We start from the raw sequence: 25464 nt of genomic DNA, 5'->3' as shown, positions 1-25464 counted from the left end.
CTGTTTTAGGCAATTATTTCAAGATCTAGAACTTCTAAAAAGCTGATGAACTTTAAATTCAACCATTTTAATTCCTTGGATTCATTCTATGGTCCAGGTACTTTGACAATGAAAGGGCTGAATTCTAGGCAGTTAAAAAGGGAAGAAGGTAAAGTCTGGATTCTTTGTAAAGAGAATAAAAGTTCCCATATATTTCTAGCACTTTAAAAGTATTTTAGCAGAGTACTGGATTCAAATTGGTGCCCGATAACTAGTACTGAATTATGCAGTATTCCTGAACAAAGTAGAGAGGTAAGTCCCAGGTAGTCTATATATCATATAACAAATGAATATCTTATATAAAGACCAAATACTTACCTGATGTCCTATTCTCTTCTGACTGTTTTAAACTCAGCTGCTTCTCTCTACTGCTGGTTAAATACTTTCTTGAGGGATCTGTCATAGCCTTGTTGTTCCTACAGTTAATAATTTAATTAAATATATATAGATATAAAGATATAGTTCTTCATTTTTAATAGTTGTCATGTTAAAATATTTACATTTTGAGTGCTAAATTCATTGATTTGCTACGAAGATAGGCTATAAGTCTCAAGAGGTCATCAACTTAAGCAAATGAGAATTATGAAAATAAGCTTTCATTACCAAGTCAAAAGCCAATCCAATCTATAACCCTAGTAATTTAGCAAAAATGAAGGAGTATTTATATACTTGAAACTAATAAAATGAAATAAAATAAAATAAAATAAAAAAAGGAACATTTTATACAAAAATCAAATCAGAGACAGCAAGTATATATGGATTTTCTTGGTTAAATGCAAGAGCAGATGAAATGATTTAGCTACTAAGACTAAAAGAATCAATTATAAAAATAAACTAAAACACAAACCAAAATATTCTTATAGTCTATAAATTTGAAATACTATTTACTAAATGTCAACATTATTTAAATTCGTGATTAAACTATTTTAAATTTATGAATACAAAGTTAAGATTTCTTAAACCCCATTTCCTCCTCTATTATTACCAAATACCTAAACTTATATAAGTGGGTTCACTAAGATAAATGCTTGTGCTTTGATTAACAGTACTTACTTTTGGAGAACCATCACAAATAAAGCCTGTAGCATATAACTTAGATGCTCCACTCAGATTCCCTCTGACCCCATTTTTAAATCATTTTTCCCCATACCAATGTAGGTATGTTTTCGATATCAGTACCCAATGCTATCCTTAATAATATTCTATTATTTTGGTTTCCTTAAGGGATAGTCTGAGATCACACTAATGTTTCATTTCCTGCACTTTACTGTCTTGCTTTCACCATTCCTTTCCCGGTGTCCCCTGGGAGTATTTTCTTAATAAATCACTTGCACAGTAATCTCCATTTTAGGGTCTGCTTTCTGGGGAACTACATCTACAACAGATGGTACTAGGAAGCACACTCTAAGGACAGGATTCTGAAATTGGACCACTTGTTTGGCAATGGCAAGAGAAATCCCATTGCTGATAATAACACCTCTGTTATCCCATACTATTATAATTACATCTGTATTGAATTGGGATGAGATAAAGTGGAAGAAGATATGGATCATGCAATATCTCTAGCATTCAAGAAATGTGGCAGACTGCATAATGAATCTTCTTGGAGTCATAGAGTGTTCTAAAACTGGATTACGGTGATAGTTGCGCAACTCAATAAATTTACCAAAATTTACTGAATTGTACATTTAAAAGAGGTGAATTTTATGGTATGTAAATTGTACCTCAAAAAAGTTGTTTTAAAAATGTCCTCTTCCTTATACCTAAGCCCCACCCATCAAAAAATCTAATTTCTTTCCCCACCTCTAAATGGAGTTGGCCTTGTGATTTACTTTTCCTAAAAGAATGTGACAGATACAACAGCATATAAATAAAGCCTAATCCTAAGGCTAAAGTCACCTTTCAAATATCCACCCACTCTCTTGGAACCCTGCCAATGCTATACAAATAATTCCAGGCTAACCTGCTAAATGATAAAAGACACATGGCCGATCACCCTCATGACTTCAACCACCAGCCAGCCAACAGCCAGTCATACAAGTAAGGCCATCCTGGACCAGCCAACCCCTAACCAACCCACCAAGTAACCATGGATGCATGAGAAAATGAGAGAATCCAGTTACAATCAGCCAAGTCTGGCCCAGATGACCAGACCACTCATGTGACAATTAATTCACAAGCAATAAATAGTTACTATTTTAAACCACTAAGTTTTAAAATTGTTGTAATACAGTAATATCCAACTGATACAAGTGATATTATATAAATGATAACCATAAAGAATTGGTTGGTTGTTGCTATGAGTGTTGTCCACTCAAGAGTGAAAATGATAGGCTCAGTTGAGCCAATTATCAATTTAAAGACAAAGATACTACGTAGAATTGCTTGCCTAAGGAAAGTTGCAGCCTAGATCTTTAGGATTTGAGAGAAACACTGTGCAGGTTGCAGCAGAAAATTTACATTTGTAAAGTATGCATACCACTCCTGGCATACTACTACAGGTTATCAAAGGACTATCCAACCAGAGCTGGCCATCATGAGCTGGGTGCTATTACACTAACAAAGTCTTAAGATGGGGTAGTTACAGCAGTATCCATCATAAAATCAAAGTGGTACGCCTGGGATCAGTACTTTAAACAGGAATAGATATTAAGAAAAGATCTCTATAAGTATTCCTTATGACCATCTGAAAGAGGAAGGAAAAACCTGGCCTGATTCAAGGATGGATCGTCTTGGTTGGGAAAAAAAATGAAAATGAACTGCTGCTGCACTATAGCCCCACTAAGAGACTACCCTGGAAGACAGCTGTGAGAGGAAATCCCTCCACTGTGCAGAGTTTGAAAGGTGCAAACTCATTATCTACTGTGTGGAGAAAAAAGTGGGTCAATGGACTTCCGGATGGTGGCAAATGGTTTAGATAGATGGTCACAGGCCTGGAAGAAGAAAGCCTGGAAGATCAAGGAAATACGAGTTATGGAAGAGGTATATGGATAGCCACATGGAAGTATCCCCAAAGGGTGATGATCTATTTCACATGTTCATGCTCAACAGAGAACTCCACTGAAGAGACATTAAACAATCAGGCAGGGTAACTTGCCCAGTAGATGCCAGCAAATTTCTATTCAGTCATCCCAACACTTTCACAAAAGGCCCATGAATAACAGCCATGATGGCGAAGGTAAAAGCTATACATGCACCCTGCAGCAGGGCTCCCTTTCACAGAAGCTGGTTTAGCTCTCTCTGTCTAGCTGGTCAGCAAGACAGACTGATGCTCAGCCTGTGATCAAGCACTATCCTTAAGGAAACAACCAGTTATCTGGTGACAAGCAGATTACATTAGATTCCTTATATCCTAGAAAGGGCAGCAATTAATCCTGACTGGGACTGGCATGTATTTTATGTTCACTTTTGCCTTTCCTGCCCACAGTGCCTTGGCCACATCATTATCTGAGAGCTCATAAGCGTATTTGATTTACCAATATGAAATCTCACATAACATCATCCTAGAGCAAGGAACCAACATTATACAAAAGAAAAGGAGGTACAATAGGGCTTACAGCCAAAGAAGCCATTGATCCTACCACATATGGTTATAACCCTAAAGTTGATAGCCTGATAAAGTGTTCTAATAGTCTTTAAAGGTATAGCTTAGAGATGATCTCATTAGGAATGGGGTATCTTTCAATATACAATATATACCTTAAACCAATAAACCATTACATTTATAGAGAATATGTGGGTCTGGAAACCAAGGCGTAAAGTAGGAATATTCCACTCACTATTATATCAGTAACTCACTTGAAGAATTTGTTTCCTATCCTCTTGATTTAGATTTTGTGGGTCCAGAAGTCCTGGTTCTGAGGGGAAACTTTTTTACCAGGAGGAACAGTAAGAGTCTCATTTAATTTAAAGTTATGGCTGCTACCTAGTCCTTTTGGGCTCCTCATGCACGCAGATCAACAGACAAAGAAAAGAGTTACCATACCTGCAGGAGTAACTGACTTTATTATAAAGAAGTAGGGTTGCTGCTATATAATGAGGGCAGGAGGAATATGCTTGAAATAAAGGGGATTCACTAGGAAATCTCTTAGTGTTCTCATGCTCAGTTTTACTATGATTGGGCAATTATAGCACCCACAGCCTGACAAGTACGTGATGACCAGGAGCTAAGACCCCTCAAAGATGAAGATTCTAGTCATACCACCAGGCAAACCACCAACACCAGCAGAAGTGTTAGTAGAAGATGCAGCAAATCTAGAATGAATTGTAAAGATGATGATTATATTAGTTATAGCCTCAAGGCTATTTGTAGCAATAAGGACTGTAGCTCATCCAACTAACCCTCCTTTTGTAAGAGTCTCACCCAGAAACTGGAAAACATGAATGTGAAGAATCTGTGAAGAGATGGAATGAACTTAATAGTGATGCTCCATCAGAGTCCCTCAGATCCCTTTTTATACTTTTCACATCTCCAGACTGTTGCTTTTTCAACAGCCACCACCTGCAGTTCTTCAGAGGCCTACTTCAGGTTACTTAAAATATTATGCCCAGCTGGGAAGAGCTCTAGAGTACCTATTAACCAAACACTGTGCAGTGTGGGAACGTGAAAGCCCATCTTCCTTACCTCAGGTTGGGGCAAACCCAGAGTTCCCCTGCTGGATCAAAATGAAGCCTATGTTCTGTGGGAGCTTTACTTAAGATCACGTCCTTGAATGGCTTCCCCCTCTTCCCTATCTGCTTTCGCCACTCTTACTGGTCTCTCCTATGAGTACTTCTTTAATAAGTTACTTGCAAAGGGTATTCATCTAGAGTTTGCTTCTAGGAAGCTCAAACTTAAGAAAGAAGGAAGGAAGGAAGGAAGGAAGGAAGGGAGGGAGGGAGGGAAGGAAGAAGAGGAAGGGAAGAAAGAAAGAAAGAAAGAAAGAAAGAAAGAAAGAAAGAAAGAAAGAAAGAGAAAGAAAGAAAGAAAATCTAACTGTGATGGTGTAAGAAGTATTATTATGATCAAAATTTAGAGCCCATCAGACAGAATTCCAAGTAGAACAACTGGAACTTCTTCCCCAAAGTATGGTAAATGTGGTGAACCGGCATGCAACGGTCCATTATAACCACATTCTGTATACCTACGTCCCTGTTCTATAGAAGCCAGAAAACTAAAAAATTACATTTCCAATTTAGTGTTCAGGATATGATTTAAGATATGGCAATTACATGTACTTGTGCAATATCTGCAAAGTGGAAGAAAGTCAGAGGTCACGTGTTCTGCTACTTATGATGGCAAACATCATTTTGGAGGTGCCTGGTTTTTCTGTAGCGCAGGGGACCCAAACCCTGGGATGCAGACTGGTACCGGTACGTGGCTTTTTAGGAACCAGACCTCATAGTAGGAGGTAAGCAGCAGGTCAATAAGCGAAGCTTCATCTGTATTTGCATCCATTCTCCAGCACTAGTATCACCACCTCAACTCCATCTCAGATCATCAGGCATTAGATTCTCATAGGAGCACTGGTCCCTGCTGCCAAACAGGTTGGGGACCAATGCTGTAGAGGATTTCCAAACTTGGCAGTGGCAGCATGGTCCTATAGTTCATAGCTTTCATAACAGCTTCCAATTAGCTGTTTCATGACATTCAGATGCATCTTTAATGACCCCATCTGGGGCATGGCTCTCAAAAATTATTCCTGAAAGTTTAACTTAGAGCCTACCCTTTCAGTTTTCCTAATGATTCTATAAGCCCTTTAATACTCTCTATATGCAAATATCTTTGTATGTAAACTAGAGTAAATTTTGCACCCTACGACTGGATCCTGAAAATATAATTTTGTTACTAGAAGTAGGATTCTACCACCACAAACCTAAAATATATAATACTAGCTGAGTAGGAAAGTAGAGGGTAAGGACACAAATATTGCAGACTAGAAAGCTGGTGACTTGTCATCTCTCAGCAAAATATTGGTAAAACTGCCATCTGTAATGTCTTGGGAGGCAGACTTCATACTTGCCAAACCTATAGCTCTAAAGGAAAAGATTGAGACAATTAAGAACACTAGTTTGTATTAGTGCTTCTTATTGCCTTCAAAAAGGTCCTACTGGAGACAGATGAATTTGGTCAAGAATTAGCCAGCTTGCAAGCAAGGATAAAAAAGAATATATCTCTCTGGGCCAATGACCTAGAATTGAAATTGTCTGGTAATGTGAGACCATATGGGACCAAAAAATCCAATTGCTTTTGATTCTCAAACTGAGGCAATGATAAGAGGTAACTGCAAAAGCAGTCTTATGAAAAAACTTTGATGTAAATATCAGGGGAAACTGAGTGAGTGGTACATAGGAACATTCCAGATCTCTGTAACTTTTCTGTAAATCTAAAATTATTCTAAAATTTAAGTTTTATTAAAACAAAAACAAAATATTAGTCCTGATTCATTTTTGAGCCCATGTAAACATGCTTGTTCTACCTCTAAAGAAATTTCTAGATTTCTAAAACTTCTAGACTTCTAAGGATATTTCTTAACTTCGAAACAGTATCAGCATGAAGCAGGCTACAAAAGCTGCACTGCCCCAAAGAAGGACATAGTTCTCAAAACCTTCAGCTATGGCCTTGAAAGATAACAGACAAAGGAAACGTACCAAAGGACAAAGCCAGGAGTCATACAGAGTACAATGAGCAAGGGTTTCTCCCAGAGGACAGAACAGAGACTGCTACATGGGCTAATCAACAATCTACTCCAAAGCCTTCACAATTTCTTCCTAGCAAGATTTTACTGCTGCTATAGACCAGTGACTCCTCCAGTTTCCTATTCTTGTCTTTTCTAAACATAAGTTTTTATTGTGGATATCCTGTGCCTACTCTAGCAATGTACAGATATACCTCTTTTTATTGTGCTTCATAGATAACTGGTTTTTTTACAAACTGAAGACAAGATCCCCCACCAACAGAAAGAATATGACTCACTGATGGCTCAGATGATGGTTGGCATTCTTTAATGATAAAGTATTTTTAATTAAGGTACATACATTTGTTTTTAGACATAATGCTATTGCACATTTACTAGACAACAGTATAGTGTAAACATAATTTTCATATGCACTGGGAAACCAAAAAAGTCAGGTAACTTTATTGATATTGTCTTGTGGTAGACTGGAACCAAACCCATGATACCTCCAAGGTATGCTTGAACAATGATGGGAAATGCGGATTAACTTGCCTTTTAGTTTTTAGGTACCAGACCACGAGGTGCATGGTCCAAAGCACACCTGGCCTTATAGAAAGTACTGCACAACACCCAGAGATACTGGACTCTGACCCAGATACAAGGATTAAATGAGACTTGGATGCTGTCTCCATTAGGATGAGGGTGAGAGTGTTCTATGTATGGAAAGAATGATGAACAGGGGCATTTCTGTGGCTAGTGGGGTAAACTACTACAGCCTGTTAGTTGTCACCAAATAACCATTTTATCTTGCCATTTTAGAATTTGGGCTGGGCACTTTTCCCAGACTTTCTTATAACTTGGTATAACCATATGACTAAGTTCTGATCACTGTGATGTAAACAAAAGCGGTGTGCACAATTTTCAGCCTAAAGGAAAGCAGTATGCCTATTCTTTGCTCGTTTCCTCCTTCCCATCAATAGGAATGCAGACATGAGAGCAGAGGCTGAAGCAGCTATCTTGGTTCACAAAACAGAAGCTACTTATTAAGGATGGTGGATCGACAAAATAAAAGGAATCTGAGTCCACAGTGACTATAGTTTCGGATACCACACCAGTCCTATTACATTTATTATAGCAGCAGAACCAAGATCCCAATTAATATATAAAGTTTCTTCAGCTTTTTCAATTCCTTTGTGGTGATCCCTTGATCTTGAATATACACTTAACTATCAACTGATTTGTTAAAGTGTTAATAAAGGTATTAACTAATAACTGTATAAGTTTTCTCCACCAGAAGACAAATAAAAAATACCCTCCTATAAGGAGGAAGATGATTATGAGCTGGTGACAGTCCTGTTACAGGTGTATCCCCTTTTGTTCAACCCAGAAAACAGCTCTAAAAGATTGATGCTTCTTGCCTATAACCTATGTGGAGTTCACATGCTTTTTTACCCCTAAGCTAACTTTTCACATGAGTAAGGTAAAAAAATATTTTTATAGGTAAAGGGAAGTGGGAAACAAGGGATTCACACTGAAAGAGCAGCCAGCAAGAAACACTTAAGAGTTCTTCAGCGCTATTTTTCCTTTAAGTACTGCCCATAAAAAAAGGGGGGGGGGGAGCTAAGATGGGAGAAGTACAATGAAATAACCAAAGCAGTAACAATGACCAAATCTCTCTATTCTACCTACAATCTACTATCACCAAGATACTTTAAATTCTGCTCTTCAATCTTTAGAATGCCCATAAATTGAGTATCATCCCCCCAATCTTCTGTAGTGGCTGGAATTACCAATATAAGAAACAATGATCTAGGGCTGTAAAGGTTCTTAAAGCAACTTACGATGATGAATCATTTTCCTTAGGGTAATCTTCATTCAACTCTGAGCCAGAAGACAGCATTCTCTTCCTCTTTTCAGTCCTAAAGAGAATGGGAAAAAAAGAGATTATTTTAAAAAAGTTATAACTCATATTATTAAAAAATATAAACATACTCAAGGACAGGAACTGTGACTACTGCTATCTAATTCTCCACACCACACTCAAATTAATATATTGTATATCTCCATGCTCAATACATGTCATTGACATAAACCCTAAGACAAATATTAATTATCTACCAAAAATTCACTCTCTATTTTCATCTAACACTCTTTACTCACAGGACAAACTCCTCTTTTTCTCAAATTATTGGTCTTTCTAAAAGGCCTAGAAGACATTAAATAACAGACACAGGTAATGACTAAGAAAGATAAAAAGTCTTTCATACCTATTTTCTAATAATCCTGATCTCAGAGGTGTTGATGTAGCTGTCAAAGAGGGAATCGTCCGAGTGACAGTTATTCCACTTCCGGCTGTAGTCTTAATTGATCCTCTACTTGGATTACCAAGAACTTTTCGAAATGGAATATCATCTTTAGTTTCCAAACTTCCTCTTTTTGAAGACGCCTGTAGAAATAAAGTTTAACATAGCTAAATCTTTAAATCAATTGGCATACTTTTAGACCAGTGAGTCTCAAGTAGTGAACTTTAAAAAAATACCAACTAGAGACCCATTTCCAGGGATTCAAGCCTAACTGATCTGGAGTTAGGCCCACTCATCAGTATTTTTTTCAGTACAATAGGTGATTCTAACACATGGCTAGTGTCATAAATTGAGCAACACGTTCTTCCCTGCAGTACTCTTGGAAACTTAAATATTCCACAGCATACCTAGAGACAAAAAGGAATCTGCTAGAAATTGTTTTTAAAAAGATTCAATGATCTAGGGCTGTATGTCTTGTATATACACAAGACATAATTCTCATGACCAGCACAAAAATAAACCTTTAGAGAAAAAAAATCCAATTATGATTACAATAAATTAAAGCGACATGTGTTATGTGCCTTTGAGTCAATTCTAATTCCTGGTGACCCCATGAACAAGTGATACCCACAATGTCCTATCTTCAGTAGCCCTCCTCAGCTTCTGTAGACACATGCTTATGGTCTCCTTTACGGTATCAATCTATCTCATTATCTGTATTCCTCTTTTCCTGCTGCCTTCTATTTTTCCCAGCATTATTGTCTTAAAGTGACACAGATGTGACAAAAAAGAAGCAACAATGATATTTAGTTGCCACGACTTAAATGCCAAGTCATATGTACCTCCTATAACTTTTGAGAGAGTTCTGGTTTGGAGAAATGAAACAAAAATATGTGATGAGGAAAATGAAAGTGAGACAGAGATGACTGGCAGAAGCAGAATCAAAGAGTCTTCCCTAAAGACACAGCAAGAACATCTAGAGTTGGGAAACAGGGCTTTCAACCAGCACCCGGCCAGATAAGTTTAATAACTCTATACTAAGAGCTATGTAATTTCTCCGTGGAAGGTATTTGCAACAACTTTCCACAGAACTACAATCTTTGAATAGGAAAGAAAAAAAATCTCTGCGGTCATCTGGATGAATGGTTTAAAAGTTAAATTTTATTTTCGAATGGGTGATACGTGTTCAAGATTCACAAATCAAAATACCATTATAAAAATCACATGTTGAAAAGTGTCATTATCACTCCAATGCCATCTACCCAGTTCTTTCACTTCCCATTCTCCTACTCCTCGTAAGTTATTTTTCTATTGTTTCTCTGCAAAGGCAAATCAATATTTCTTTTTGTTATACAAATGGTAGCATATTATATGTATATTATTTTGCATATTTTTCAACCTTTCCTGACCTCATAGTAAGACATATTTTAAATCGCGACCTATTACAAATGTGTAAATAAAACTAAGTTTCAGAAACCAATATTTATTGTTACTATATATAATACCTTCTCTACTATATTCTTTTCTTTTCCATTCCACTCCACTCCACTCCATTCCATTCTTTCCCTTTTTATTTAATGCTAGTCACAATCCACAAAATTGGTTTTATAATCCCAATAAAGGGAATCATTATTTGTGAAAGTATAAATATTTACTTGTTATATATGTTAATATTTTTATTTAAATATTCCAACAATTTAAATTTCTTCCTGTAAACGGATATATCTCAAAGTAATTATGCTGAATGAAAAAGCTAGACAAAAAAAAAATTACGCACTGATTCTATTTATATAAAACTCTAGAATATACAAACTAATCAGTGACAGAAAGCAATTAGCTGTGGCTTACAGATAGGAGCCAGAAAAGGAAGGACTACAACGGGGGAATGAGGAAACTTTCAAGGGTAATGGCTATGATCACTAGGTTGATATAGTTATGATTTTACGGATATGTACATAAGTCAAAACATATTACACTGTACACTTTAATTATGTGTAATTGACTGAATGTCAATTATACATCAACTAAAATGTTAAGGAAAAAAACTCATCCTATAAAAAAGAAACAAAAATGAAATCTTACTCATTGCTTAGCCCAGTAAATGGACTAAGTAATCACCTCTGCACAGCCAAACAGAACTCATCAGTTTATTTACAGGAGAGTTTCAAAGTTCCTCTTTATTTCTGGTTTCCTTTTTTAAAAAAAAAAATTCAAAGAAAAATAGGACTACTAAGTTGCAGTAGTGCACAGCAAGTCTCATGGCTGGCTGAATAATATTTATTAAAAAAAAAAAACTATTTGAAAAGAAAACTAAAGACCTCAACAAAACGGTGGTATCATAAGGTGTAAGGGCCAAGTTCTTAATGTAGAAGACACACAGGGAATCACAGAAATAGCAGCAAACATTGATAGGGTTGTTAGTCTATGGTACTGTGGGCTAAGTATTTTTATATGCATTATCTCACAGCAACCCTTAATATACTATTACTGTTTCAATTTTACAGGTGGGTACTAAGGCTCAGGATACTTAAGTAACTTCTCCAATGACCCACAGCTAGTAAGTGTCAGCACCAAGTCTCAAACACATCTAACGACAAAGCTATGCTTTTAAAAACTATACTTTATAATGGTTCATAATGACCATGAGACATGAAGCAAAGGATAAATTGCGCTCAATAAAAGGGAAGTAAGAAGGGAAGAATGCCATAAATTTGAAAAAGATTGTCATAAAAATAGTTGAAGAGACTGACATAGCTAAAATGGTAAATTTCAGGTATGTGGAAAATACTCTTTTGACAATGCCAGAATTATCAGGCATTATAGTCTAAATTCTACTTCCTGCAATTACTTTATAGAATATCTATGATTACCAGTTTTTAAAAAAGAAGATTCAAGTGAACATACCTGATTGTCTGAATAAGAAAGCTGCCTGTTAGTTTCCTTCTGTGAGGTCCTGCTGCCCAGAATAGCTCCAAAACTACCAGACCCCTGAGAAGGTTTCATGGCTGGCACAAAAAAAAATACAAAACAAACAACAAAAAAAACCCCAAATCATTTATTTTAATAAAGAGATGTTATTATTATAAGCAAGAATAAAATAAAGCTTATAAGCTAATTCTTTCTAAATAGAAAGTACATCTGATACACATAAATAATTAAAATTTAGAGCTAGAGTCTAAAGCAAAAATTAAATCACATGCAAAAATCTGAAAACATGTAATAGAAGGAAAAAATATAAATACAAGAAAATGTTAGAAATTCTCCTATAAAAATATTTGGTAATTAACACTACAGAAAAGTTAGTCACTGTGTATCTATGGCATGAACATGGACATTAGACACCAAGGAAACGTGTCAGAACTAGTGACAGATACACTTCCAATAATGCATACTCCAAAACGTTCTCTGTAAGTTCAGCAGATGGAATAAAAGGATTCTATTCCCAAGAAATCAATGTTAGTTTAAAGAACATGCAAGACACTGTAAAATATAAATCTGTATATACTTTAAAAAGTATTTCCCATTTTAGTCAATTTCCCACTCATGATTATTCAGAATGTTTTAATTTTTAAAAACTGCAAACAATGCTGAATATCCTTTCATACCTCTTGCATGAATGAAATGATTTTTGTAGGATAAATTCCTCAGAATAAGAATTGCTAGGGTTTAAGGATGCTCTGGCCAGGACTTTCAGCACCATGTTGACTAGAAGTGTTAAAAGAGGGCATCCTTGTCTTGTTCCTGATCTTATAGGAAAACCTTTCAGTTTTTCATCATTGAGTAAGATGTTAGTTATAGGCTTTCATACACAGCCTTTATTATGTTGAAGTAGTTTCTCTCTATTCCTAGTTTGTCAGTATTTTTATCACAAAAATGTTGAATTTTATAAAATGATTTTTCTGCACTTTGTGGTTTTTGTCTTTCATTCTGATAATCTGGTGTAGTTACACTGATTTTTCATATTTTTAAAACCATCCTTGCATTACAGAAATAAATCTCACTCAGTCATGGTATATAATCCTTTTAATATGCTGTCGAAACTGGTCTGTTAGTATTTTGTTGAAGATTTTTGCATCATTTTTCACCAGAATACTGCTCTACAGTCTAGTAACATTCTCTTATAACTGCTAATGTCAGACCTTGGGACAATTAGTGCTCACCTGCATTAAGTCTGTTTTGATGAACTGCATCTAGAAACAATCTCATTTCCTCTGCATCCTTACTTGGTACTTTGTCAATAGACAAGAAGCTGTTATCTTGTAGAGTTAACATTAGTCGGCTTTGTTTTGCTCCGCTGGGTCGAAGTACCACATTCTTAATGTTATGACTTAACTGATCGACACACAAAAAAAATTATCTTATCATTACAAAGATATGATAATGAAGTATATGTCACATAATGAATACTAAACTTTATACTTTCTAAGTTACATTTCTTACTTTCTCATATTAATTTAGTTTTTTTCCCGCCAACCAAAGAGTTTCTATTTCTTGATACACTTAAATCAAAGATTCACTATGAGGAGAAGCAAACACACAGTATTAAAATTTGTTTTACGTCGTAATCCTGGCTCTCCTGATTTTATGGTAGAGAACTGCATATTTTCAGGTATAAAGATATAAAGACTATTGAGTTAATTTTCAGAGCCTTCATGGTTATACCATCACCAGTTTAGGAAGCCACACGGGATCAGAGGCTTTCTTTTCCTTTCGAACAAGTTTGTAAGATATCTAGCAAATGGTTTAAGTAGCTGAAATGTAAAAGGATATATTAAGCCAAACTACAATCCTCAAAAGAATTCCACCTCTCAAAATACTTCACCAATGTAAGGTCATCTTTTCTTCTTTAACTGTCTAAGCAGGGTCATTTTACTCAATCGCAAAGAATATGAGCACCCTGGAACCATCTTAGCTTACTTTTCACACTCCTCAGAACTGGTTCAGTAACTTGTCTTATACTTTTCCAGATTCTAGATATGTGCTATAAAGTGATAGCTTTTATTTTCTCTTGACTGAAATTTTTCCAAGACTAAATTAATAAATCTTGCTGTTTCTCTAAATATTTCCTGCCAATCAGGCATTCTTATTCTCTAATGTTCTCCCTCAGCAGACATATACAAAGGTTTCTAGAAGCTGCCTTTTGCTAAAGACATCCTCTCTGAACAGCACAAGTAATTTTTGAAATTAATAAAAATTGATTTCTGTCAACTTTTAGATAATAATGAAAAAACAATTTTACCAGACTTAATTTACATTTAAATTTTAAATTATATATACATATATTCATTCTTAGCTTCAAAGTAGGTCTTAAATTCATGCCCTTGAGTTGAAATTTTACCACAAAACACAATAACTAGTTTCAGATACTTTAACTCCAAAATTTAAACAAACTGTATAGTATGCAAAAGGAACAATGATCACATAAAATCATTATTTCAGTCAATATATCACCTTCTAAAAGATGAAAGTTAAATATAAGGGGAAACATTTATTAACAAACAAAGTGAGAAGAATCTTGAACTTGGTCACTTTAATAACTGAAAATCATACATAGTGCCCACAATTTTAGTAACTACCCATGTGGTGAGACCTCCCAACTCTTTCTGTAAGTACAGACCTCTCTACTGGAGCTCCAGTCCTGTTTACCTAACACGTACTAGACTGAATGTCCGACACCTCAAACAACTCATCTCTCCCAGTCCTCATACCCCAATCTTCCTCTCTGTTCTCTATCATAAAGGACATAAAAGGGACTGTCATTCACTCAAAACCTTGGGATTCTCTCCCAGACTCTTTTCTCTCTCAGGCCCCAAATCTAGTGAGTTGTCTTCTTGAAATCACTTCAAATTTACCCTTTCCTCTTCTTGCTTCTCCCACTCTGTTCCTTTGTTCAGGGCTTTCATTCCTACTCTAAATGCCCACAATAACCTCCTACATGTCCTTATTCTATCACTATCTCTTGAAATAAAGTCATCTTCCTAGCCTTCAAATGAAAATGAGGTTATTGGCTCCTTAGAATCTAAGATCCCCTTCGTATGACAAGTAATGCATTTCAAGATCTGGCTCCTATCTAGCTGTTGGGCCCCTATTTCTGTCACTCACTCCTTGCTGGCCATTTATTTTAAAATAATTTTCTGGTTCCCTGAGTGTTGTGCACGCGTTCGTCCATGTATAGAAATTACCTCTGTTACCTCCACCGTGTTTAGCAAATTCCTATTTATCCTCTAAATCCTCAGAGTATAAACCATACCCTTCTTCTTGTTACCTCAGTATCTTTGAAATACCTTTTTTATAATCAGAAGTTTTATTTTCTTAAATTTATTTTAAAGTTATTATCGACATACAGTATTTTATTATTTTCAGGTGTACAACATTTATATACCTTACTAATTATCACAGTAAGTCTAGTACCCATCTGGCACTATACAGTCATTACAATATTACTGATTACATTTCCTATGCTGTAATTTATATCCTAGGACTATTTTTATAACTGGCAGTTTGTACTTCTTAAATCTCTCCATCTTTTTCGCCCATCCTCCCATCCCCTTCTCATGTGGAAACTAGCAGATATTCTCTTTATCTATGGGTTTGTTTTGCTTTGTTCATTTATTTTGTTCCACATAACTGAAACCATATAATATTTGTCTTTCTCTAACTTATTTCACTTAGCATAATACCATGTTGATGAAAATGGGAAGATTTCATTTTTTTTTTTTTTTTTTTAACGCCTACAACACCTGGTTTCCCAAAGTGATTTCCCACCCAAGTACTAACCAGGACTGACCCTGCTTAGCTTCTGAGATCAGATGAGATCGGGCACATTCAGGGTGGCATGGCCGTAAACTCATTCTTTTTATGGCTAATATTCCATTGTACACATGTACTACTTCTCTTTGAAATACTTTTACATCTGAGAATGCATTTGGTTTTAAGTTTGAGGGTAAAAGAGTCTCGTTCGGCTCTGAATTTTTAACCCTCAGCACAGTACCCACCACAGAAATCTGTAGGTAGTTAACAAATGAATGCTGAATGCAAACTGATCTAGAACTGAGATAAGGGTGAAATCACAGGAAGAATCATTATGCTCCTAAAGATTTATGTTTGCATAAATATTTATATATTTACTCAGTGCTAATTTGAGCTGAGGACGGAAAAACTGAGTATCTATTTGAAAAAAATATTTTATTGAGATGAGCAATTAGGAGATATATATATGTGGCAGAAATTACTAGCGTTACTCATTTTACCACTTCTATGTAAGAATATCTTTTGTGCGTACAGCTTTTTGAATTTGTCTAGTAGGTCTTCTGGTTCTCACTGACAGACTCGCACCAAAAAAATAAAAATCTTTAATGTGCAAAATCATAAGCAATTTATTTCTATAGTTCAACAGCAAAGACAAATTGAAATTTTACCTCAGCTCAGATCCTCTAGCATAAAGTTTTATAAATTGTTCTTCAATAGAGTACTTTAGAATGATTAACTTTTATATAACATAATTAACAAATATAGAATTTTAAAGTGCAGAAAAATATATTATTTTCTTAAATTCAACTCATATCAAGATGAGTAGTACTTGGTTGCACAAGATACACAGTGTAGGAGTGAAAACAAAATTACCTATTTTTTGTAGTGATAAATACGATTCTTTAAAAGTTTATGATGAAAAGAAAACAGCAGTAAGGATGAATAGTCCGTATCACCACTCTGGCAGGAGTATTTAGGAAGTAGACATTAAGATGACATTAAGAAGTCCTATTAAAAATGAACACTAAATAAGGATGAATCTATCATATATGTTAGAGGAGAAAAAAGTTACAACTAAAGTTATCCAAAATGTGGTTTTAAAAATAGCTTAGATAGTATCCTCTCATCTTCCTCCCACCAGCTTTCTTTTCAATACTGGTGACTACCTCCTGCTGTTTCTTATACATCAATAATGCTCCTGAATAATTTTAATAAATGAATATAACGGTATCAGTGTCCTGGAAATGAAAAGCGAGACATATTAATCTAGGAGGATGTTTACCATGATACATACTTAGTATGGCACAGAATAGCTATTCCCTAAAGGATGTGATTTAAAGATCTATTTCAAATCAAAATTTGGAAATACCTGAAATGTTCTTGGAATTCCTCCAGTATTATAGTGAACCACTAGGCTGACTTTATTCTCTTTTTCCACAATTTCAAAGGATCCTTCTTTCCATTTTGTAATCCCAGTCTGCATACTTCGAATTCTGATAGGACCATGTATCTTCAGAGGAGACATACTTTCTTTAAAAATAAACTGTGTCTAGCCAAATTATAAAGCAAAAATATACCTTCACCTGACAGATTCTAAGGAAGAAAAATAAAACAAAGTTACATTTACTAGTGATTAAGAGTTTGTAAAAGAACATTTAATGAACCATATTATGTCTTTTTCTCCATTTCAATAAACCACACTTTATCAAGCATCCTCAACAGCCTTATTAGCTGATGGCACAGATAAGAAAGACAACTAAAGCAGTCACTAATATTGAGTGTCTGACTCTATTTAATATTTATTTCTTCTATACATGTGCCCAGCATGAATCTATTAGTGCCTAAAATTTGCATTTTGCACCATTAACGACCAGACTGCTGCCATTAAAAGCACACCAATTGGGAATACTAAAGATTCCATTCTCAATGATGTGATTGCCCGCTGCGGTATAACCAATTTTTACCTTCCTTCATGAATGCTAAAATAAAAGTAAAAAAAAAATATTTTCAGTCAGTTGACTCCATTTCTTAGAATGGAGTTCCTCCCAAAATATCAAATCATATCACCAAGTAGTCTAAGCATATCTACATGTATATAAGATATTAATTGAATATAAAACTGTTAAGAATAATCAAATTAGTTTAACCTCCGGAATTTATTATTTGAGAAAATCATTTATTCTAACAAGCTAACAAGAAAAAACCCTCTTCCTAAGAACCATTGATCATTTATGTTTAACATTACTATTCCTGGAAAGACTCTTTACCAGTTCTATGACAAATATTCAATTTCACAAGTGAACTTCTAATACTTAAAAATGGCTTACAACAATGACAGAAGATCTAAGACTTAAAACTAGCTTACTAAATGTCAACAAGTAAATATAATTAAAGTAACAGCAGATAATGCTATCACATAGTGTGTATGTTATACAACTCTTCTCCATACACTTTCTACATCTTCATAATGAATCACAGATCAAATCACATTACAATTGTTAAAACATTTTATTTATACTTTTTAAATCTCTAAAAACACTGCTTCTAATACAGATTCTTGCTTATAATTTAATAAGTTAAAAATCATTAAACTTTGCATCTGACTAAAAAGCTCAACTAAAAAAGCCAAAAAAAAAAAAAAAGGTAATATACAAAGGAAAAAACATACATACTAGGTCTAGCTATCAGGAGCCAGCTCTGTCACTAATTTATAAGTTATCTTTTCTAACCATCAGTTTTCTCAACTGTAAAACAGGAATAGCTAATGCTATAGTGTTGCAAAATTAATGAACTAACACACACTAGGCACTCAACAGACCCTAGCCTTAATATGAATTCGGTGTCCACTTTCTGAATTTATTCCTTGTCTGCAACACCTCATTCTCCAAAGACAAACAAGTTAACAGGGGTTACCGATTCTAACTGCCTATAGGGGCCAGGCACTTTAACACAAATGACTTACATGGCCAGGCAAACTATAAAAACTGCTATTCGAATCTAGCCAATTTTATCATGTAGAAATAGTGAACCTAGTACCACCAGATTTTCAAGAAAATTGCATCCAAATTTTTATGTAAAATTGTCCATTTTTGGTAGGCAATAAAGCTATTTTCAAAAGCTACAAATCGAACAAAATCTACCTATAGACAGGGTTAAGCCTGGAGACCACTAGCTTGAGGATTCTAGATACTGTATGTCAAGTAACTGGGAACAAAATTTAAAGAGATGTGAAAACAGTTTGAATAAACACTTTGAATAGTTAAAAGGTGTTATGCATTGCAAGTATTATTATTCTTAACTCATTTTATCAAATTTTTTGAGTGCCTACTGTGGCCAGATTTAGATAGTATAATTTGCTGGGTATATGAATCCATCAAAGTAACAGTCTGCTACTGTTTACAGACCTGTATGTTAACATGACATTTTGCTCAAACGAGTAACTACAGAATTTTGGGCCAGCAATGTATTATACTTTTCTTGCAATTAATAATTTGATGCTTCCTTGTTCAGATATATCCTTGAGATTTTTTCTACTCTGTCTCAGCACTGCCAATAATAATGTGGCCCCTCTTTTATCCCAGTTGCCCATGCCAGAAACATGACAGTTATCGTTAACTTCTCTCTTGATGATTATTGCTATTGAACTGGAGATGGAAGATCAGGGTAGAAGCCTGTCAATTCTACCTCCATACACCTTCCAGACATCTTTATAATGAACCGAAGATCAAATCACTAATTTTCCTCCTTAATATTAAATGAATCCCCACTGCCTTAATAATAAAATCTAGAATCATTAACATGACATAAACACCCTTCATGATACAGGCCCTACTTAACTCTCTTCCCAACAGGTCCTACAAATTCTGTCATCTGAACTACTTATAATTTCCCTAAAAAAACACCACATGCTCTCATGCCACTATACCTTTGCACACACTGTGGTGGATGTCTGCAGGGTGTTCCCATGCCACACAAGCCCCCATAATTCCTCCTGTCTGTAAAATCAAGGCTCAACTTAAATTGTTATCTTCTTTAAGAAGCCTTTCCTAGCTACTTTTCACTTTTTCTCTCATCACATTAAATTGAGACTATTTAATACTTCTCTATTCTCTTATATCCTGTGCTTTTAGTTCAGCATTTATCACACTGTATTATAAACTGTTTTCTTCTTTGTCTCTATCTAGACCCCGCTATTTAAAGATAGGGAATATGTTCTTCAATCTTTGCATCTCCATTAGGACAGTGACACACAAGAAACAAACTCATTATTTAAGAATAATGAACAAATCAGTACTATCAATTTTATTCAATTTACTGTGAAAATATTCAACAGCAGATACTAGAATCATTAATCCCTTTAATATAGCTAATTAGGGTCATATTTACTAAGCTCTTCACAAGCATATTGAACACTTAAGCTTTTTCTATGTGCAATGAACTTCATTAAATGCACAGTTGTCTTCATAAGATTCAATGAGAAAAATCATTTATGAAGAACGAGGATCAATATTCAGTTATGGACTGCATTATCAAAAACAAAATCATTAGTAAACTTGCCTAAACTGGGATTCATATTATTCAATGCTCGATGAAGAAACTCCATTTTAAGAATTTTGTCAAATTACTTCATCTTTCTTTCTATGTCCTTATGGGTCAAGGTGCCAAATTAAAAGGAAATAATATAAAACCCCATTATCTTAGTGTTTTCCTACATACCAAAAGTAAGTAAAGGTCATTGACCTTAAATTCCTCGAACAAAAATATTTTTAAAAATTAGATCATTTAACAAAAATTTGAGGTGAAGATTTCAAAGTTCACTAAGATATATCAGAAATAAAAATTTTATTGGTTATTTCTATTTCTCTCTACATATAATTCTCTCTATAATTTCTCTATATAATTCTCATACATTTGATGCAGAGTTTTGGTTAAGGATGTTAAACATTTTATTAACCATTTCTACTAGCAATTTCTCTTTCTTCCAAGGAAAAGGAAGAACTGAAAGGTATAGAACATAAAACGGGCAGATCCAATAAACTAAAACTTTTTCTTTATGCCTCAACTTAGTCCGTTTCCTGCTCTTGCACTAAATGAATGAACAATATCTACTTTTGTACGTTCATCTTATTTTCAGGGTTTGCCCTACTTGGTTAAGAGAAAAAAAACTTTTTCAGTTTTTAGCATGATCCAGTAATAAACTTTCGTGGAAACTAGGACAAAGACAAGGTTTCTTTGACCTCTGTAATGCTCACTCACTATCAAAGTTATATTAGGAAGACAAAGTATAATGAAAATTCATTATTCTTTAAGTATGTCCACAGAGATTCCCCTTTCCCTAAATTTCTTCACAAATAGTAAAATTATTGTTCAACATTGAGCATTCTTTGAAAGCTCAATAACATTGTCAAATGTTTCTATACCCTGTACAGTTATTTAAATGCTCATATTTCAGATACTGCTTTGAAAACATCCTTATTCAGAAATACATTGTGGTAAAAGCATGCTAAAGCATAAAACTGTTACTATAAAAAAGAAAGAAAACTGTCAATTCTTGTCAATATGTATACTCTTGGAATCATATATCCAAAATAAAAATATTACTTTCCAGTGACTTTTATTGAAAAACCCTATGTAATAACAATTCACCTTTATTTTGATGCTTGTGCCAAAGGCAATGCACTCTTCTTGGGGAACTATTCATATTCTGCAGCTATGCCAGTTCTCCGGAAGCCATCAACTCAGCTAAAGAAAATATAAGTGTGCCTTTATAAAGAATCCAATTTATAAAATTATTTTTAAAGTGATCATTTATGCAACAGATTAACCTTTTGATTACTTAAAAATTACAAACTACCTTACTGAAAACATTTTAAATATAATGCTCAAGACACAGACGCACACACACGCGCACACACACACACACACACACAACCAGCAAAAAACTTGAGATATCTGGGTGCAAAATGAGGGACTCCTGGAGGAGCATGTACCTTAATCAATTTGTGTCTTGGTTTATTTATCTGCTACATTTTGAAACTAAGAAGCAGGTAAAAAGAATACATCCTTTGTTTACTTTATAAACATTGTTACATAATGATGTTTTAAGTCTTAAAATATCACTTCCATGATGTGCTGATACAAATTTCAAAAGGTGGGTAAACTTAGGTTTTTACTTTTCCTTCAAAACTAACTTTATGGGTTTCTTTCTCAATTTTAGGCCATCTCTAAACCTCAACTTTCCCTGAAGTTTTACCCAAACATATCTCACTGCCTTCTTGAAAGCCATAACATTAACTTTAAACTCATTTGCTTACTAAGTACAAAATCATTTAAGCTACTACGATTTGACAACACTGTGAGAGGGACACAAACATGAAAATTACACAGCCCATGCCCTCAAGAGGCTCCCCAGACTTCTCTACACTTGTCCTTCTACCTATATTCAGGAAAAAAAAAAAAAAAAAATCTTAGCATCAGTTTTAACCACAGTCTCAATTACCTAAAACCCAGTCTTTTCATAACCACTACCCTAATTCAGAAAGGCAGCACTTTGCCATCACGCCCACCTAATATTACACACCACTATTATGCACAGTGCTAAGTGCCATACATGCATTATTTCATTTAATTTTCCAAATAACCCTAAAGGACAAAGATTACTATTATCTCTATTTTACAGAAAAGGAAACTGAGGATTAGAGAGATTACCTAATTATCCATGGTCACAGAGTCAGTAAGAAACAAAAATAAATCTAACATGAAACCCACATTTTTAACTACTACCAAATTTCTTCCTCATCAATGATTTGCAGCAACCACTTTCGAGTTTCTATTGCTTCAGGTTTTTTCGTTCAATGAATCCTTTATCCTCTCTAAATAACTACTCTTTTTATTTCTTACCAAAGTATGCACTAGCTGTCTCCTTAACTCTCTCCCTAAAAGTGGGGATGGGGGGAGGAGAACCTGGCCTATCTTCTTTTGTACACCAACAAAATAACACGCACTTAGTACATGCTAAATACTTGCTATTGACGCTAATTCCTTCCCAAACGTTTTAAACTTTATTTTATTGTGGTAAGAATACTTAATGTGAGATCTACCCTCTCAAATTTTTAAGTATACAATACAGTATTGTTAACTGTCGGTACAATGTTGTACAATGTATCTCTAGAACTTATTCAACTTGCTTAACGGAAACTTTCTCCCATTTTTAACAGCTCATCACTACCTATAAATCCAAATGCCTTTTTGTGTTTGGTATTCATCCACTACCTATGTTTTATTTTCTATTTCTCAACAAAAATCCTGTTCTACACACATAAAAATTATTAAATTTTTAAATTTTCTTCCACATCTACCACCAACTTACTTAAATATGACATTTTCCTTTATTTATTTTTGGAAACCTCATCCTCGCTGGTCTCTCATAATTTAACCTGTTGTAAAAAAAAATATGTAAACCCTGCTGACTTCTAAGGGCTTTCTTGACTAAAAGGATCCATAAAACAAATGCACAAAGATATAAAATTAGTGTGGCTGAAAGAGAGCAGTTGCCCTAGATAAAGTTTATCTCCAATTTAAAGAGTCTCAAATCTGAATGATTTTATCCAAAACTGGAAAACCCTTTTCTTCTTCTGTGTCCTTTGATTTGTTTGCAGAGTGAAAAGGTGTTGACAAGATCAGTAAGCTGGTGCTTTCACAAGACATGATGGCTCTTACAACAAGCTCCAGTTTACTTATTTAACCAATTCTTGAAAAAGAGATATGAAATACTAGCTTACATTCTCATATGAGACAGATTTTAAATAATCACACAAGTAAATGTATAATTGCATATTCTGAAAAATGACAAAGTACAGAGCATAATGAAAAGTTATAATAGGGTTTAAGACTTGGGGGTTAGACAGAGAACGTCAGAAGGTTTCTCTGAGGATGGACCACTTAAGTTGGAAAGTGAGAATGAGTTAACTGAGGGATGGTCATGCTGGAAGAACCCAGGCAAAGAGAACAAAATATGCAAAGGCACTGTGAAGGAAATAACTTGGTGTGACTGAAGAAATGAAAAGCACTGTGACTGGAACTTAGTGAGGAAGAGAAAGATGGTGCAAAATGAATCTAGTGAAGTAGGAAAGAATCCGGTTTTGCAGAATCTTGTAGATCACAGTATGGATTTTGAATTTTGCCCCATATGTAATAAACATTAATGGCAGAAATCCACTAAAGGGTTTTAAGCAGAGAAATGAAATGTCACTGTTGAATGGAGAAGTGATATGGTTTGTTTGGGTTTGGGGAGGAGAGTAAAAGGAGCAAGAATTGAAGTAAATAGGGCAAACAGATAGGAAAGTACTGAAGTGATTCGGTTTATAACAATTACAATAACAATTAATGCTTACCAGTATTTACTGTGTACCATGTGCTTACCATGGTTATCTCATTTAATCCTCATAACAATCCAATAAGGTGGTGATTATTTCCATTTTACAGATGAGAGAATACAGGGAACCAGTGACATTAAGTCCAGGTGAATAAAGACTGTGGTTTGAACTACAAAAGTGATACTGTGGATGTACAGAAATAGATTCAAGACATGTATTGGGAACAGAATAAATAGAATTTGAAGAGGGTTTAGATACATGGGATGAGAGAGAAGTCAAGAATGGTTTTCAAGTGTCTACTCCATGTAAATAGATAAATGGATATGCTACTTAATGAAATGGGATGCTAGATAAAGAATCTGAATATGAAAAAAAGACTAAGATTTTGGTTTTAGACATGTTATATTTCAAATTCCCAAGAAAAAAAGCAAGCTGAGATGTCAAACAGGGCTATTTAGATCTTGAGCTGAAAACAAAAGGAAAAGGCTGGAAATAAAAATTCTCAAGCCATCAATATATAGGTGGAATTTAAAGCTTAGGGTGGAAAGGGGAAGTAAAAAGAAAACAAGACCTAGGAATGAACCGAGGTATTCCATTTTACTCCATCGAACATCTCTATGATCATCGATTACTTTGATTTCTCAGTTCTCATTTAACTTTGCCTTTCAGCAGAGTCCAACGCTATTACTTCTTTCATCTCTTTACACTAGTATTTCTCTAAACTTCAAGAATTCCTCAGTGCTCCATCCTAGATCCCCTTCTTTTCTAGCACTATGCTTTCTTTAGGCAATTTCATCCATGTCCATAGCCTTGATTACCATCAACGTAGCAGATGATATATATATAATTTTATACGTATGTCTAGCCCAGAACTCTCCTCTGAGCTTCAATCCAAGATATCCAACTGCCTACTTGACATCCTCTTTTGGATATCTCTTCTGCCTAGATACTTGTCAGATACTATCGCCTTCCTCTCCACCCCCACCCCCCGGAAAAAAAAGGCATTTACACAGAGCCAGAATTTTGAAATAATTACCACAAAATCGCTACAGGCCAACTCTCCAGAAAACAGAGTTTTGTCATCAATTATCACTTCCTTACATGGCTCATGACCTAAAATAGGTAAACTTGACAAGCTGACCTGACGGCTAAAGACCGGGAACGACCAAATGCACGACAAAAATATAATTCGAGCCTTTAAGAGAGAGACGGTTAAGAGAGGAAAGAAGGTGAATAACTGTCAAGAGAGTGAGCGTATCATGTCCAAGGCGTGATGGATGTGCGGCAACATAGGTCCCCTTTAGAGATAGCAGGCCTCGCTAAGGGGCGAGTGGCAGACGA

General features: G+C 34.9%; 1 protein-coding gene and 1 pseudogene across 3 annotated transcripts in view; both read right to left on the bottom strand.

Annotated features, from left to right (window-relative positions):
* The window catches only part of USP37 (ubiquitin specific peptidase 37), a 71946-nt gene that overhangs the window by 45139 nt on the left and 1343 nt on the right, over positions 1 to 25464 (bottom strand). For 2 of the 3 annotated variants that reach the window (XM_036237925.1, XM_016156691.2), the window contains exons 2-8: positions 21395 to 21490; positions 17118 to 17341; positions 13159 to 13330; positions 11903 to 12003; positions 8963 to 9141; positions 8537 to 8614; positions 358 to 455 (exon numbers count right to left, since the gene is read on the bottom strand). In XM_036237925.1, the coding sequence (XP_036093818.1) occupies positions 358 to 455; positions 8537 to 8614; positions 8963 to 9141; positions 11903 to 12003; positions 13159 to 13330; positions 17118 to 17273 (784 nt within the window). In that variant the 5' untranslated portion in view covers positions 17274 to 17341; positions 21395 to 21490. The remainder of the gene's footprint in view (positions 1 to 357; positions 456 to 8536; positions 8615 to 8962; positions 9142 to 11902; positions 12004 to 13158; positions 13331 to 17117; positions 17342 to 21394; positions 21491 to 25464) is intronic. The other variant, XM_016156693.2, reaches the window with a different exon arrangement.
* On the bottom strand, positions 15727 to 15845 carry LOC118613883 (annotated as a pseudogene).

This window comes from Rousettus aegyptiacus, unplaced genomic scaffold (assembly GCF_014176215.1).
Source record: "Rousettus aegyptiacus isolate mRouAeg1 unplaced genomic scaffold, mRouAeg1.p scaffold_m13_p_2, whole genome shotgun sequence".
Lineage (NCBI taxonomy): Eukaryota > Metazoa > Chordata > Mammalia > Chiroptera > Pteropodidae > Rousettus > Rousettus aegyptiacus.
The sequence above is the reverse complement of the archived record's forward strand: the minus strand, read 5'-3'. Positions and strand labels throughout refer to the sequence as shown.